The sequence below is a fragment of the Anarrhichthys ocellatus genome, unplaced genomic scaffold (assembly GCF_004355925.1).
Source record: "Anarrhichthys ocellatus isolate YVR2014 unplaced genomic scaffold, GSC_Weel_1.0 scaffold45, whole genome shotgun sequence".
NCBI classification, from domain to species: domain Eukaryota; kingdom Metazoa; phylum Chordata; class Actinopteri; order Perciformes; family Anarhichadidae; genus Anarrhichthys; species Anarrhichthys ocellatus.
In genome coordinates, this window is record NW_022280075.1 from 1,161,117 (window position 1) to 1,177,759 (window position 16,643).

General features: G+C 43.7%; 1 protein-coding gene across 2 annotated transcripts in view; it reads left to right on the forward strand.

The window, feature by feature from the left end:
- LOC116395230 (polypeptide N-acetylgalactosaminyltransferase 10) overlaps window positions 1-16,643 on the forward strand; it is a 70,467-nt gene that overhangs the window by 18,817 nt on the left and 35,007 nt on the right. For both annotated transcript variants that reach the window (XM_031868938.1, XM_031868939.1), the window contains exons 2-4: window positions 5,852-5,954; window positions 7,112-7,250; window positions 13,247-13,413. In XM_031868938.1, coding sequence (XP_031724798.1) covers window positions 5,852-5,954; window positions 7,112-7,250; window positions 13,247-13,413 — 409 coding nt within the window. The remainder of the gene's footprint in view (window positions 1-5,851; window positions 5,955-7,111; window positions 7,251-13,246; window positions 13,414-16,643) is intronic.

Below are 16,643 nucleotides of genomic sequence, written 5' to 3' on the forward strand. Positions count from 1 at the left end.
GAATAAATTACACATTTTAATGATCAGGTGTAGACGTTTAGATGGTCACTGGTACATTGATTCACGTCATACCAAGGCCACGGAAAATACTTGTTTCTGATTGGCTAGCAGATACAACTATGTAACACCTCACCCCAGTCTGACAGCTATTCTCACCTCTGCTCTGAGTCGGTTTGTAATATGTATTAAACTCCAGGTATCAACAGCAATAACACTTGCTCCTCTATCTACCGTCCATTCCTGTAACTTTCTGAACTTCCTGCTGTGATTGGTCGGCTGTTTTGAGTTGAGCCGGGGTTTGAACTTCTCTCTCCAGTTCTCTTTTCTCATTCTCGACTGAGCTATTTCTGTAACTCTTCATGTGATCAACAGGAAGTAATGTCTTATATGAGAGACTGCACTGAGGTTGGACCAGTGTAGAAAAAACATTCAGACTGGTTTTATGTTGAGCCAAACACCGGACTAGACCGGTATACTGTCATGCTCATCAGACGCTCTACCCAAACCCTGCTTGTAACTCAAATAGGAATATCTTGTCCACCTTAAGTGAGCCTGGGCCCAAATTGTCGCTAACATCGGGGCTAATCCCATTCAGATGTAGCATTTATTCACCGACACAAAGTGTGCACACACTGCACAGCTACGTTCACAGCTTCGACCTTACTGCTAACTACATGCTCACCATCACACACACACACACACACACACACAATCTCTCTTTCTCAATCAACCGCACACTCAACCTCGCCAGTAAGTTGTACAAGACCTGTCAGACAGTAGTAGCTCCGTTCATAAACAAACATATCATTATCTTAATCACCTTGTCATATTGCTTATTACTGATGCTGAACACAAGTTGCAACATAATGCTGATCTAGGCAATTATTTTTAAGTCGCCAGAACGCGTCATAATCACAAACGCCAGTTAGCAGAAAACCCAAACCACTTTAATCTTTTACACCGCACTGGAGCAGCAACACAGGGGACCTACCAAACTCCAATGTGGAGGTGATGTCCGGGGGTTCATCACCATGTGATGTGTCCCCTTTTGAAGGAGGCCGCTCCTGAATTTCGACACCGCCGATCCCTCGCTCTAGGTAGATTAGTGTGTCTGTACATACAGCCGCACATTTGTTAACGGACACCCTGAGTCTGTCTGTTGTGGATCCGTGTGCAAACACTGACTGACATGTGGCCCCCTTGTCATGAGTTAAACAGACTACTAAAAAGGCTTCATTAAATTTAACGAGGCTTTGCACTGCAAGGTGACACGAGTTACGTCCCCGTCCTCTTGGCTCTGCCCACATCTTCTTCTCGCTGCTCCTCCACTGTAGGAAGAGTATTTTTTACGCTAACATAACATTTCTGTTTTCTGTTTTTTTGCCGTGTCATTTGCGAGACATTTTCGGTGGGCCCGCCGTTTAATGAGAGCGCGCTGGATAGTGAAGGCAGGGCCTGTGTGGTTTTTCTCGTCCCATCAGTGTGTTTGTGCTGTGTCTCGAATATTAATAGAGCGGAAAAGTGCCCAGAGTGAAATGAGTTTGTGGCTGCATGGAGCCTCGGCGCTCTGATGACGGTGATTAGCAGAGGAGAGGAAGGCGGCGCTCCGCCGTACAGCCCAGAAACGGATGATTCTGTTTGGTACTGCCTTGTTTCCAGCTCTGTGTCGATGCCTCCTCTGGGCTGGAGGGAGTACCAGCTGGCTGACATGCACCGGGTTCTAATACTTTTACTGCATTGCACTCATTTAACACAATTAAAGTAACCCTGCGGAGTTCATATCGTAAACAAAAAATGTTCTTTTTGGGGATGCTATTTTTGCTATTCTTTTAAATGATTGTCAATTAATCAAACATTTCATTATTAACATCCCTAATCCTTTAACATTCAACATTTCTTCACACATCGTGTGTCTTCGTGATGAATTTACACTACTGAACAACACACCATCCTGTGGACCCACTGCTCCGTCCCCTGTGTCCACTTTGATGTGGGTATTTTACTGAGCAGCAAAACAAATCTGAATATTTAGTTGGAGCTCTCATTGGTACTTTTTGCCCCCTCACAGGCCTTTTATGGCTTGTAATGAAACGTCTGCCTTGGGCTGCTTTATTTCAGACCATCTGGTTATTATTATCCAAGACTGCTCTCTACAGTAGAGGTATGACTCTTATGGATGGCAATATCTGTCGGTCGACCCGTCACCTCGGTACTGACTTAGTGTCTCTGCTGGAGGGATTGCTGCTTACACAACCATGACCTCAGGATGAATTGTAATCCGCTGACTTTTAATCTGATGCCGCCATGAGTCCAGAATGACTCGATACTCGCAGAACTGATGACATTCCCGTCGGCCTCATCCGGTGGTTTGTCTTTAGTGCTAATCAGCAAACGTCCCGGTGAGCACGGTAAACATTATACCTGCTGAATATCAGCATGTTAGCACTGTCATTAAGAGCATGGCAGCATGCTGGCATTAGCATGTAGCTCAAAGCATCACTGTGCCTACATACAGCCTCACAGAGCGGCTAGCATGGCCCCATACTCTCTGTCTTATATAATGGAATAAGATGAGCTTCGGGTGTAGCTGTTGTAGCCATGCTGGGGTTGTAGCACTATCAGTCTGACGATTGGTCCGTTCATCACTTTTGGAGGGACAGTTATTGGACGCACTGCTATTTGGCATAGATGTGGCGATTCATTTTCCCTTCAGGAAGGATTGTAATAACACACTGCACACTGCACAGAGTTAGAGTTAGAGTTAGAGCCATCCTCTAACTCTGTAGTTTAATCAGCCGGTCAATATTTCAATTTGTCCAGTTCTTTAGTTTATTTAAAAATACCTGCAAAGCTACTGGCATTCCCACGAGCTTTATTTCAATGAATAACTAAACAGCAGCTTCTCTCTGGTTAATTGAGTTCATTTTGAGCCTTTATTACAGTCTTTCAGCCAGAGTGCATTCACAATTAGTTCAGTTAAGTCAGGTGGCTATCGAGGGGGAGTGTGCTCTTACTTGTCTTACGCCACAGTTATTACACACAAGCGGTAGCATCCTCCATCTGTTCCTCAAGATTTCTTCTGTCTCTTTCATGCTCATCCTCTTTGACTGTCAGTCTGAATAACTTCCTTTAGGTTCAGTGCCCGCCCCCGTTCTGCTTCCACAAAACTAAACATGTGCACATATTAGCTTGAAAGTTTCCTTCTCTCCTTGTCTTGTTTTTCAAGGTCTCGTTGAGCAGCAAGAAAGAAAAAGCCCCAGAGGAATATCATGGCGACGTGCGCGGAAATTGTAATCGGAGGGAAATGGGGCGGCACAATCTCGCTTCTTTTTTAGTATAAATTTGCACAGATGGACTCTTGCTGCTTGTCAGGTCCTTGTATGACACACTGAGGGCATCTGCCTGTGACGGAAAGAGGAGAGCGGCGGAGGGGGTGAAGGAGAGAGGTGAGGAGGAGAAGAAGAGAGGAAGAAGTGCGGAATACATTTTTATATCTGCCTCCATCTCTGTGTCTCAGCTGAGGCCAGAATAATAGGTTAATACATTCAGGCTGGAGCTTTTACCAAGGCATAAAAACAGCTTTTCTTCAAAGAGAATGAGACTACAAAAAAAGAACCTTTATCGATAAAGTATCTTTTAGAGTGTGGGTTTTAAGTGAGGTCAAATTCGGATGGCTAAAATATTTAAGCCAATCCAGTCCGTATATGCAAACTGCTGTATGTGTGAAATGGGACGAGAGTCCCTACAATGCTACTGTGTGAACAGATGTTTGAGTGGACTACATACCAGGTTGTATTTAAGGTCAGTCCTATTTACTTCAGTAGGGAACATGTCCATTGCATGATTGTGAAAATGAAAATCATAGACTGTCTAAAAGACGTAGACGTGGACGTAGTCACCGTGACGTCACTCATTGGTTGTTGGTCTATAGATTTTAAACCTCGAGCCATTTTGGCTGTCGACATCTTTTTGTTTTTTTGCAACCAGAAGTGACACGAGAGGGTGGAGCTAAGTACAACCGATGCTGACGAGACATATTTAGGCGACCAAAAAAGGTTGAAATTTACTTTCATGAAATGAAAACACACAGAAATAGTTAAAGTGCTGAGACGAAAAAATGGACGACTCTCAGACCGGACAACGCTCTGGTAGAGACCTGTCAATCACAAGGTAGCCCCGCCCTAAAGCATACTCTGCTTTATGGTCTATCTGACTCTAAATGGACCATAATGTACTAAATGAACATCACGCTGTATTGAAGAAGACTTGAGACTAGAGTTTGAGACCATAAACTCATGTTCATCACTCTTGTTTAATACTGAGGTAATAAATCAAGTGAGAAGTAGTCATTTTCTCATCTTTTTAGTCCCCTACTGGCCATTAAGAAGAATGCACGTTTAAGGCACTTCTGCATTTGCTTCTCTCTTCAGAATGAGGAGGTTGCTGTCTTATTGAAATACAAATTAACTGTCTTATTTTTTGTTCATTTCTTTGTAAGTGGAAGCGGGATAATGCCCTTGCTCGAGGTGTCCATAATTGTGATTTAATGGCCTCCCTATCGTCCATTAAATCCTGATAATGGACACCTACTTTAACTCAAACCGTAACCTTAAAACCAAGCCAGGATTTCCTCATCCACCAAAGTCTTCACTGTCGGGGTCTCAAACTCGATCCACAAAGGGATTGAAGTACGGGACGATCCCAAACCCACCAAGAGTCCTCAAACCACGTGTGTGTGTGTGTGTGTGTGTGTGTGTGTGTGTGTGTGTGTGTGTGTGTGTGTGTGTGTGTGTGTGTGTGTGTGTACAGTTAATGTTATTCAGTGTCACATTCCTCTAAGCCAGCAGTCTGATTAATAATTCCCAATATTTCATGCAGTCAGTGGTGCCAGTTGTATTTAAGTGTTTCACTAATTGCCTCCTCCCATCAAGCTAATTATTTCTCCATTGTGCTGTGATCCTGTAATTCACGATGCCGAGTCACTGAAAGTCGCTCGGTGTGTAGAATGACTGAGTAGAAGAAGAAACGGCCTCTGCCTTTTGTATGCTGAGCCGCAGCGTATCTGTCGGTATGCGTGTGTGTGTGTGTGTGTGTGTGTGTGTGTGTGCGCTTGTGTACATAAGGCCTCCGCGGAGCTGTGCGTCACACCATTGATATTCTCCTCACAGGATCGTCAAGCATGAAATAGAAGAGCACACTTTCTGTGGATAAACTCTCAGCACAGCGCTGTTGGATAGTGAGAGCCTGATGCTTGGGAGAAATCTCTCGGCTGACGCTGATGCTGACAGAGTAGCGGGAAGAAAAACTTATTTTGTGTGTGCTGCACTGTTGTATGACTGTGGTAGCGGTTCTTTAAGGTGCACAGCGGTGGCTTTACAAGTTGTGTGTATTTTACATCACTGCTGACCGTTTCTCTGTGTTTCCCTACACGTTGAGCAAGTATTTGAGATGGTGGGGAAGTCTCACACATCTGGTACTTGAGATACAGCTGCAAAACAGTGCTGCATTCAGAAGCTAATCGCTATCGAAGAAAACATCCAATATACTCTACATTTCCAGACAGATTTTTGAGGTTAATAATAATAATAATAATTTCCAAAATTTAAAGGTAAAATGGACTGTACTTGTATAGCTTTTCTAGACCACTCAAAGCACTTCCACACTACATTATATCATTCACACACATTCATACACTGATGGCAGGGGCTACCATGCAAGGTGCCACAAAGCTTTGTTATGCCTTAAAGATCTATGAGGTTTTTGGACAGTGCAGAAATGTACATGTGCATATTTGATCTACTGCAACAAACATCTGGTATGGTCCTTTAAACGTGCTCTTGTGTGTCCACAGGGGGTCAACCGGTTGGCGAAGGACGCTCCGGTGGGACGCGCCGGCGTGCGGAGGAAAGACTGGCACGACTATGAAGCAATCAAACGAGACGCCTCCCGATCCGGTAGGTCATGACTTCCTCGTAGTCCCTCCTCTGTCAAAGAATATACATACATAATCATCATGCACACAAGCTTCACAGTTATGCAAAATCCCATAAACCCGAAGAAAGATTCAGGCATTTACGTTCTCCTCTTCCTTCTCGGGGTCTTATTGCTCTCCGCTCTGCAGCAGCGGTGTAAATCTCTGCTCTGAGTGCATTTCGGCTGTCACAAATACAGTTTATATCTGCTGCAATCATCACCAACTCAGTTTTATTTTCTGCTCAGGGAAATCAGCCTTTGTACAAAGAGTGTGAATGAGTGTGAATGGGTTTATCCCTGAAAAGTTATTTTCCACACGTGTTACCTTTTTAGAAGAGGAAGTAGATCATTTCATAATGAAACACGTGTGTCTGTGAATGATAATGAAAGTTTTTGTTCTGTGGGTGTCCAGCGCAGACGCCTGATTCTCCTTTTTAATAAATGAAACAAGATGAACTGTGCAAATGTATAAAAACCTTCTCAAGCAATTCAGCCATTAGAGTTGACTTTCATTTCATCTCGTTTCATCAGCGGCTTTGTTCCTCCTCTGATTCATACAGACCAGGGTTATAAACAAATCTGTTTCATATTGTTACATTTTAACTGCAGCTTTAACCTACAACTTGACATTGTGTTGTGTTCTTTATCCACCTTTTTTTTTTTTTGTTCTATGCATTTCCAGTTCATTTTTTAACATGACATGTCACTTTTTGCTCTTATTTTCTTTCTTTTTCTTTTTGCAACGATGAAATTGACCATATATTCCATTTATATTGGCATTCAGATGTCTTTTCAAAAGTCTCGAGATGTGTCTTCCTCCTGTAGGAGTAAGCATGGGAAAGCTTGACGGTCCGTTCTCCACATGATGGGATTTTTGTTGAGTCTTTGATCTGTGTTCACCCTCAAGAGCCAAAATCTCCTCTTCTTCTTCTTCTCTTCCTAATGACAGTGGGAATCTAATGGGTTTTATTTCCCTTTCTTTTTGTCTCCAAACGATTAAAGTTAGATACAGTTCTGAAGGGTGTGTAGACTTTTGATGACTGCTGTACAGTATATCTGCAGAGGAGATGCAGTGAGGTGGTGTACTTCTTCTTCATAGTGAAATCTGTGTGTGTGTGTGTGTGTGTTTTTGATTCAGGTAACGGCGAACAGGGGAAAGCGTTCCCGCTGACGGACTCTGACCAGGTGGACCAGGCCTACAGAGAGAACGGCTTCAACATTTACGTCAGCGACCGGATCTCCCTCAACCGCTCTCTGTCGGACATCCGCCATCCAAAGTGAGTCGTGTGTGGGTGTGTGTTTGTTTAGGGAGGAAGACGGTGGAGAGAGAGAGCGAGGGACAAAGTGTTAAGATTTACATGTAGGTGTGGACAGTTTGAACTTCAGGGACCAAAGAACAGAGCTTTGGACACTTCAAAGACCTTCATATGTTTACAATGTCTTAAATTGGACCAAGCAGACTCTCGCATCCCTGTACTTCTTCAGGGTTCCTGCAAGTGGGCGTGTCTTCAGAGTCATACGTGCACTTACATATTAGAGCACAGCCATTACTATACTGGCCTGCTTGTTAAAGTGACGGTAAACTCGAAAGGTCCTTTTCAGATTTGCAAGAACTTTGGATATTTAGTTTTGGAGAACTCTTGATTTCCTGGTCAGCCTTTAGCTGACAGTATGATACAAATGTCATGCTGATGATTAACTATACATAAAACTACAAAAGCACCTCTTCTCATTTTTAACCATGACTCTATCACCAGAGTTGATTTTAGATTATTTGATATACAATAAATTACAAGAAAAGCCGTATTTCTACCAAAAACCTTCCGGTAATTTTAGACTACTTTCCAAGGAACTAAAAGGCCCCTTCAGCCCATTGCTGTCCGTGTTTCCATAGCGGTATAAAGACGGGGGTTGCTGTTTGGTGTGCCCGCCCGTTTCAGATGAAAAGCATGTAGAATAAAAAACAAAAAACAAAGGTTTTGTCTTACTGCGACGGCATTTTACTGCTTCATAGTATTTACTGATGCACGTTGTAAGGCGTGAAATGTCCCCAGAACTTAGTTTAGACCCTGGTCCCTGAGGTCGAAACGCAATGAGTTCCTCTAAAGGTTCCTAGTCTCTGGGGAAAGTTCCTGCGGCCGAAAAAAGAGGCTAGAGATTTATCTCTTTCAGTTCATATCCAACTGAACCATGTTGGCGATTCTCATCCCATGTCAATCGGCCACATCAGTCATTTTTATGGACTGTGCAATGGCGCCCAAACAAAAATAGCACTTCCTTTTTTAGAATTTCCAGCAAAGTGCCCAGTAGCCTCAGGCACAACTGCCGCTCTTCTACAAAGAAATACATCTTCTGAGTTTTGTATGAGCAGTTTCATCTGAATCGGGGGCAGGAACCGGGCCGCAGAGGGCCGAGACACTGCAGCCTTTCATTCCAGCCAAAGACCGCGGCGGGTTCTTTCACAGATTGGCACTCCATCAACCTGAGAGGAAAGAAAATGAATCACCTGCTGCAGCCTTTGGTTGGATTGAAAACCTGCAGACTCCCAGCACTTTGTGACAGATGGTTGTTGTTCCCCAAAAATAAGGTTGACTATTGAACGAGAGGCCAGCCTGATTGCAGGACTGGCCGGGGAAATCAGTTGTTTTTTTAATTAAGGGAAGGAGACAGGAAGTCAAATAGCGGAAACAGTTTTGAGTTTTCTGATGATTTTGAGAGAGAGAGAAAGCTGAAATGTGGGCACGACTACATGCATTTATTTTATTATGTCACAGTTTGACTAGGCCTCTTTTGTGAAGTGCAAAGTGCCTTTAGAATTGTCTTCAAAGCTGTAAACGTGGACATGAAATGGACCCGACTGCTGTGAGACAAAAACTCAGGAGCTCAGCAGGTGGAGCAGGTCGCCCACTAATCAGAAGAGCCGCTGTTCTATACGAGTATTTAGATTAGATCCCGATGGGCAGGTTGGCACCTTGCATGGCAGCCTCTGCCACCACTGCGCCGTATGAAAGTGTGTAGGTGAAAGTTGACATCTAGGCGCTTTGAGTGGTCTAGAAAGACTAGAAAGGCGCGACTTGGAAGCAAAAAATGACTACATACAAAGCTTTAAAAACACAAAATATTCATGTGTTTTAATATCCAAAAGACAACTATGCCTTCATATGGCTTTCTTCCAGGCATTAAAAGCACCAAATATGACAAATGAGAGGTGAATAATGAATTAACCTGTAAAACCCAGATTGTGTCATCTTTCGCCAGTTGAGCCGGGACGACAGTGACCAACAGGACAACACCAAAGCCCACTCATAGCTTTGTTTACACCTTTAATTTTTCCACGCTGGATCTGTCCCAACTCATTACAACAAGCACTGTTCGGAACAATGGTTCCAATTAACAAGCTGCCCGGTCTATTCACAGGAGACATGCAGCTCTCTGCCGACAGAAGCTGACTACACAGCATGCAACACCCATGTACTTTTAAACCGTGTTCTTGACAGCAATTATCAGTGTCACTGATGTCCCCCTATGTGCGCCAAGGTGTGAAGAACTGATAGACGTGTGTTCTGGAGCTGAGGGAGATGTTTTCATGGAGGGGTTCCTCAGGAGGAATAGTGACGATGATGGAAGCAGAAAGTCTTGTTGTACCACGTCGGTCAGCGAGGACCAGCAGTTAACGCAATATTCATTGTACTCCAGTTCATCGTGCAAGTAAATGTAATGGAGAACCGCCAATTACATTTTGAGGTTTCTTGCGTAGAGATGGACGTTTTGAACTGATGGCGGCACGAGAGGGAAGGGGAGGAAGGTGACCAACGACTTTGGTAATCACCATCTGGGCACTGCAGTCAGTTAGAGCGCATTTCATAGAAGTCTAACCAGTGTTTGTTGACCATTTAATGTTGTTCCTCCAGAGGGGGAGTCCTAATCATTTTGGAGATCTACTGACATCGTCGTCACTAACAGGTTAAAATGTCCACATGTCCTCTATCTGGATGAAACTAATGAGCGACTTCCTGTTAGCCTTAGCCTCACGTTTAGATCAATGCTAATAATTGCATTGTTTTGTTTCTAGCTGTAATGCATACGAACCTCAGGCTCAGCTCTCTATTTACCATTAAATTAAAGTTTCTACATGAAGGTAAGCCCCCCCCCCTCCTCTCCGGCACATGTAGCGGCTAACGTTAGCCAAAAATGAGCTTCGCCGTTGGTGCGAACACACACCATTAGGGACCGCTTCTTCGTGTTTAGCTAGCGCAACCCAGATGTGCAGCAGAGAAAGTCATGGATGGATTGATTAATGTTTCCATGTTACCTGTGCACATGGTGCGAGATGAGGCTCGCAGAATCAGTAATCTCTTTTAAACCACTTCTTGGAACCTATTTTTACAGACTGGCTTTTATGTGATGTCGTCGCTTTACTGCTTTATTTTTATTTGATGATTTTACTAAATAATTTAATTTAATCCATTAATTTATTTTTATCGTATCGATTTTCGTTTCATCGTGTTTAACTCGTATCGTAGTTGTCGTGCTTTGTTGGGCCTCACTGTTGAGCTTTCTGTTGTTGCCTTGCTTTTGCTATTAAAGGTGCTATATGAATAAAGCTATTATTATTATTATTATTATTATTATTATTATAATAAATTGTAGCATGTGGACACCTTAATGTGATAATATGTTAAGCGGGTTAACGTGTAGACACTCTTGTTGCTAGTTAATCTCAGCAGTAAACCTCCAGTTTGAAGTGTTGAAGAACAGGCTGTGGAGACGTGATGAGCCGTATGGACCTGTGGCTGCAGTACAGACTGCTGCGTTTCTTCCAGCTCTCCTCTGACTCATTAAAGAACAAAATTCTGAAAATAAACACACCCGCAACACTATAAATATCGTCCGCTAAATAGATTCCGACCTGCTGAACCCATTCGTCACAGATCCGCCTTCAGCGCTCTCCCTGTACCTTCTTTTGACCCCGCCGTCACTTTCATGTAGAAAGCGGTTTTAAATGTTTTCTCTCCCGAGGTCTCACCGGGACGAGATTTCATGTTCTCTCGCATTTCTCCCTTCGTATTTTTAAACCTCCTGCATCCCGCGACCTTACGAGGCGTCGGCCATCAACCACGTTTTGCTCTCCTGCAAGTCGTCCCAGCATCCTCACACAGCACAAGCTGCAGCACATTTTAAGAATTAATACATGGCAACAAATTATTTGCACATTCTCGCAGCTGTTAATTTATTTCGTGAGCTCCGAGGTGGAGCAGCAATGCGGCTGTGGAGCCAGTGTGCAATAAAAAGGAGACTTTGTGATTTCCGTGCCTTCTGGTCAGCAGCGTTTTCTCATTATCACTTCGCGATTCGGAGGGTGAATGAAAGTTATTGGTGCATTTATCGCCTCTTTCCTCTCGGCGCTAACATTAGAGAACACAGAGGAGCAAAGATGAGAGAAATATCCACACAAAGCTTGAAATTAGCCTGGGCTGCTTTTCACACAAATTGAGCTACTGTATGTAGAACTTTTGCAAAGAAGTACAGATCAATAAGGAGCAGCGGTGCTGGTGTTGTTTGTGGTTGCAGTAAAGAAGCGTTTTGAATGTGCTGAAAGTGAAACACATATTAACATTACCAAATAATGTAAAAAGAAAAGACAACTAGACAAAAGCTACAGCTGCTGTTGCCACAATTATTAGCAGTCAATGGACACAATGGCAGTATTGCTTTGTGATCTCTTAGACGTTTATACAACATATTGCTATTTTCTTTACAATCAGAATCATAAAATCAGCTTCATTTGACCAAGTGAGTGCACAAACAGGAATAGAAACAACAGCTAGGAACAAGGACAATATATAATAATAGTCCTCATTAAGCCGACTCTTGTGCGATCAATTGTTCTCAATTGAAAACCAGCTTTTGGCTCAATAATGTCCCCGACCAACGAAGGCCGGTCAAAGTCTGACTCGACAGGCGAAAGTCTGTTGTGTCCAACACTGAAATCCTCTCCGCAGGACCAGAGAAATCAGTTGTCAGGGCCGCTCCGGACCTCCGAGCTCCTACACACTTCAGACGGTCTGAAGCGTCCGGTGGATGGGAGAATCACCCACCGGATGCATCCCCCATCCAGTGGGTGATGCACTGGATGGGGGAAGAGGGGAGAGGGGGGGAGGAGCAGGTGTGTCCGCTTGATCGCTCAAAGTGACAGCAGAGTGACGGGTGTCTGACAAGCGGGTGTCACATCAGTCGTCGGTGGGCTCAGACCTCCCAGCAGCATTCATTCATTCATTCCACTCTCAATCACTGAGTGAATGATGCAGCGGAGAGACGGACAGAGAGACACAAAGAGAGGGGGGGAGAGTTTCAGGCAGCCAGACAGTCCAGACATACAGTAATTAATGTCTCTACAGATGAGAGAGCGAGGGAGAGAGACTGGAGAAAAGGGCAGCGTCCCTGCTTCCACAAAATTTCCTTCCCCGCCGTCAATTAGCATTTGGAAGTTTTAATGAATCGCACAAAATGATCTTGTGAAACTATATGGGTGCGTTATGGCCGACGGTTAAAGTAAATGTTACCATTTAGGCTTAAGAGATGGAGTCAAACACACTGACTGGCTTCTCATTGGCTGCTGTTGTTTTTGTATGCATCCAAATCTCCCTTTAATTTCCAAACGGTTTCATGAAGGCAGTTGTCTCGACTGCAGAACTGAAATGTCATGAATAGAGAGGATCCACAAGTTTGAATAGACTCCCTCATGTGTACTTTTGAGAAAAATAAAAAGTGGAATATTCAAGTTGAACATTTTAGAACGAAAACGAAGGACTTTCCCATGCTAACATGATGCTAGCACCTGACCAGCATGTTGGCATGCTATTCTTAAGCATGTGGTGTTTACTGCCTGTGCTTATACTTAGAAAATTATGATCTGTTATTAAATTCTGTAGGAGAGTGTGAAAGTGTACCAAATTTAATAACAACAAATCTGATAGTTATCAAAAAAAGAGCCGGGCAATATCGCTATATCGTATCGATGCATGGTACAATATCGCTATATCGTATCGATGCATGGTACAATATATCATATTATGGCTAATGACTGTTCTAGCTTTTCTTTAACTTTTTACTGAGGATTACATCAAAAATCTCATTCTAAGAATATTTTGTGAAAGCACCAATGGTCAACCTCACAATATCTGCGAAACGTCTAATGTTATTTGGCCGTGATGGCGCTCTCCGCTCCGCGTCACTCTCTCATGTCTTCGCGTGCTCTCATGTGTCCCTGCAGCTGTAAACTGAAGCTGTATGAGGAGAAGCTGCCCAACACCAGCGTCATCATCCCGTTCCACAACGAGGGCTGGTCATCGCTGCTGAGGACTGTTCACAGTGTGCTCAACCGCTCTCCCCCACAGCTCATCGCCGAGGTCATCCTGGTCGACGACTTCAGCGACAAAGGTACAGAGGAAACACACACACACACACAGATATACGAGAACAGCTGCGGTCGATACGGGCTTGAGAGAGACTTTAAGTGGTATTTTCTTCCTCTGTCTCCCTCCGTCTTCCGTGCCCGCACACGCACACACGCGCACACACACCAACCACTGACTCATTTGTTTGCAAGTGTTGACGGTGACTGTTGCACAAATAGTGAGCTATTCAAAAGCAGAAAGCAATAGCCAGCTTCTGCCGAGGCCCAGATGTGATCACAAGATATGCTTGCTTTTGTACATCATAAGCAGACAGAGGAGGGAAGAGAGAGAGACACACACACAAACGGACACACACACACACAGGCACGCAGTTGTGAGCCAGTGTTGCAGAAATGCGCCTAATCGGACCAGTCAGTTATTTATTAACACCAGAGAGCAGCTAGGTGTGTGTGTGTCAGGGCAATCTTTGCTGATTTTGCTGATGATTTAGCCTATAACTTCAGATTTGATGGGAGTGGTTATTGACCACTGATACTTCAAAATAAATGAGGATTGAAGAAAAAATAAAGATGGACAGTAAAATAAACATGCTTACAGTTGGCATGTGTCTCAGTGAACTCGCAGGTGGATTGAAACAGGTCTGAATAACTGTGGGACACTTCTTCCTCATAGAGTTTACTGAGTCTCACACACTTGTCATGCTGTAGGTGACAGTAGTGGAGTTGTAGAGCATTTACTGTAATAAACCTATATTTGGCCAATATAACACACATTAATTATATCTGTCCGATTACAGTGTGTGTCAGCAAAATGTCCGGGGCAGTGTGTAGCATCACAAAATTACTAAATCTGGTAAAGATTTAGTAATAGCTACAATGTCTGTACCCACTGTTTTTTTTTGAATATATAATATAATTTGAAATTTTTTCCCCTCCTTTTAATAATTTTTTTCTGTGGTGAGACTGTAGATTAGTTTTCAATGCGACCCCTCGAGCTGCCTCACAGCCGACGTGACCGCTCGTGTTTGGAGCTAAAGACCGCGGCGACCTCTGAACCCGCGGTGATGATGATGAGGGCTTCTCGTGACCCCGCCAGTGTTAGAGGTCAGCGAGAGGATGATCCACTCTCTCCGGTGTGCTCACACGGGCGCTTTAATCAGTTCCAACTCCGGAGTTAATGCACAGCTTTGAACCCTTGCATAATAAATCGGGGGACAAGTGCAATATTATCACCGGGGTCCGAGCGGAGGATGGAACAAGATATTCATCATTACGCCCGGTTCATATAGCTGCTGTGTGACGCATAATTTCCTGCTCACTTTCCCATTTCCATAGATATTAAATATTCCACTCTAGATATATGAAGACGGAGAGAGAGAAAAGAAAAAAGAGGGTGTGGAGGAATAATTTAATCTGACATTTAGAGGGGAAATTCAGCTGAAGTCGGGCGTAATACTGTAGTATGTTATGCTGCGAAAGGGTCTCATCATATCCTCAAATGTGACACAGCAGAGTTTGAGAATAAAACATGAACTAAAAAAAACACAAAGGAAATTGTATAAACAGGCTGCGATGCACAGGACCACTGAGCTTCTGTATAATCCCACGTCTCCCTCACCAAACAGGCAGAATCCTCCGTGGTGGCCGAGCCGCCTGATTGGTGCAGAGATGTGCGTGGTTACCTTCTGGCAGCCCGGTGTCATTTGCACCGCTGCACTCTGGCGTGTGGCTCCTCTCTAATGGGAGGCTGCAGATTGATCAATATGCCCCGCTGCCTTCAGACCGGCCTTCAGGTGGCTTAATGAAGTGAAGGAGAAGCTCGCATGCAGTGGAAAGCAGCTGTGGGCAACAGATTTATTATAAGCGGATGAAAATGGATGTATTAAAGATAAAGTTTTCGTTGAAAACAGTTCACACTTTATTGCCTCATTGCCGCATTATATACCATCTAAATACCAGGAGACTGGTCACTGTTCTCCATGCTGATGTCGACAGCAACAATCTGTCTGCTGTCCCGCAGTAATACTGATGCCCTTATGCATTAATTGATGCTGTTTTGTTTTGATACCTCACAGCCGACACGAAGAAGATAAACAATTGATGAGATGCTTTTTTTCTTTTTTGTGCAGTTTTATTTTCTGATGTGCTAATTAGCACCCGGTCTCTATGTCGTGTAATTATATCCTCGCTGCGGAGCAGGAACAGCCTCTTCTCTCCTTTTTCAAATCATAATTAATGAAACGATTCCTATTTGACTCAAAGAGTAACTGATGATTTATATTTGCCTCTTTGCTTGGTGATGCTTTCTTGAAGTGAACTTTGTGTTTTTAATGAAGCAGGAAACTTTTCCTCTCTGGGTTCTGGGAAGTCTCGGGCGGATTGCGGACTTCTTTTCATTTCAAGCTGTTTCACCTTCACCGCGGTTCTGATCATAGGTGTGAACCCGCGGTAAAGCGCTGCTGTGCTTTTAGGTAAACAAAGTCTGAGAAGCACAGAAGAGCAGAGTTTGAGCTGTGAGGAGCTCTGATGGTGTCAGTCGGGGCTTCGCGGTGCGTCGAGGATCATCAGATTCAAGGCGGGGGTCAGATGGCTTTCATCGGGAGTCTCTATATTTGTTTACTCCTCGCTGTGCCGGGCTTTCTCTAAATCTTTTCACTTCACAGACTCCAGTACGTATACACCGTTCCAAAAAGTTCTGCTTCTGACAGCTCGCTCGCGGCGCTTGTTGCTGCTTGATCCAGCCTTGGAATGAAAGAAAGGTCTCTTCAGAAGTTCTAAAGAAGTGGATTGAATGTGAGACATGACTTTCTGTTGAGCAGGTCCTCATGTGCATTAACGATCGTCACTGATGCATTTCTTGTGAAGATAACGTTCCCTCATAAAGTGTATGAATAATGTTATTAATAGGTCTCTACAGCTTAGCGAATATGCAGATACTTCACTTGTATTGTCGGTAAATAGATATGCTTTTTGAATACTATCAATGTCTAACCTGTAGTTACAACCTCACGTAAATTGAAACTTAAATATGGTAATTTTGTACAGCATAATATTTGCATTTGCCAAATGATACAATCTGTCATATTGCACCTTCACACACTTTTCTGCACAAGCTGTTCAGTGGCAAAATAAGAAGTTCTCACCTGTGAGTGATGATTTTGTGATTTCCTGTTCCACCCACGGGTGCGAATAAGAGCTGCAACAACAACTAGCAATATTTACATCCATATTCATCTGTTTGCTTTTTTTCAAT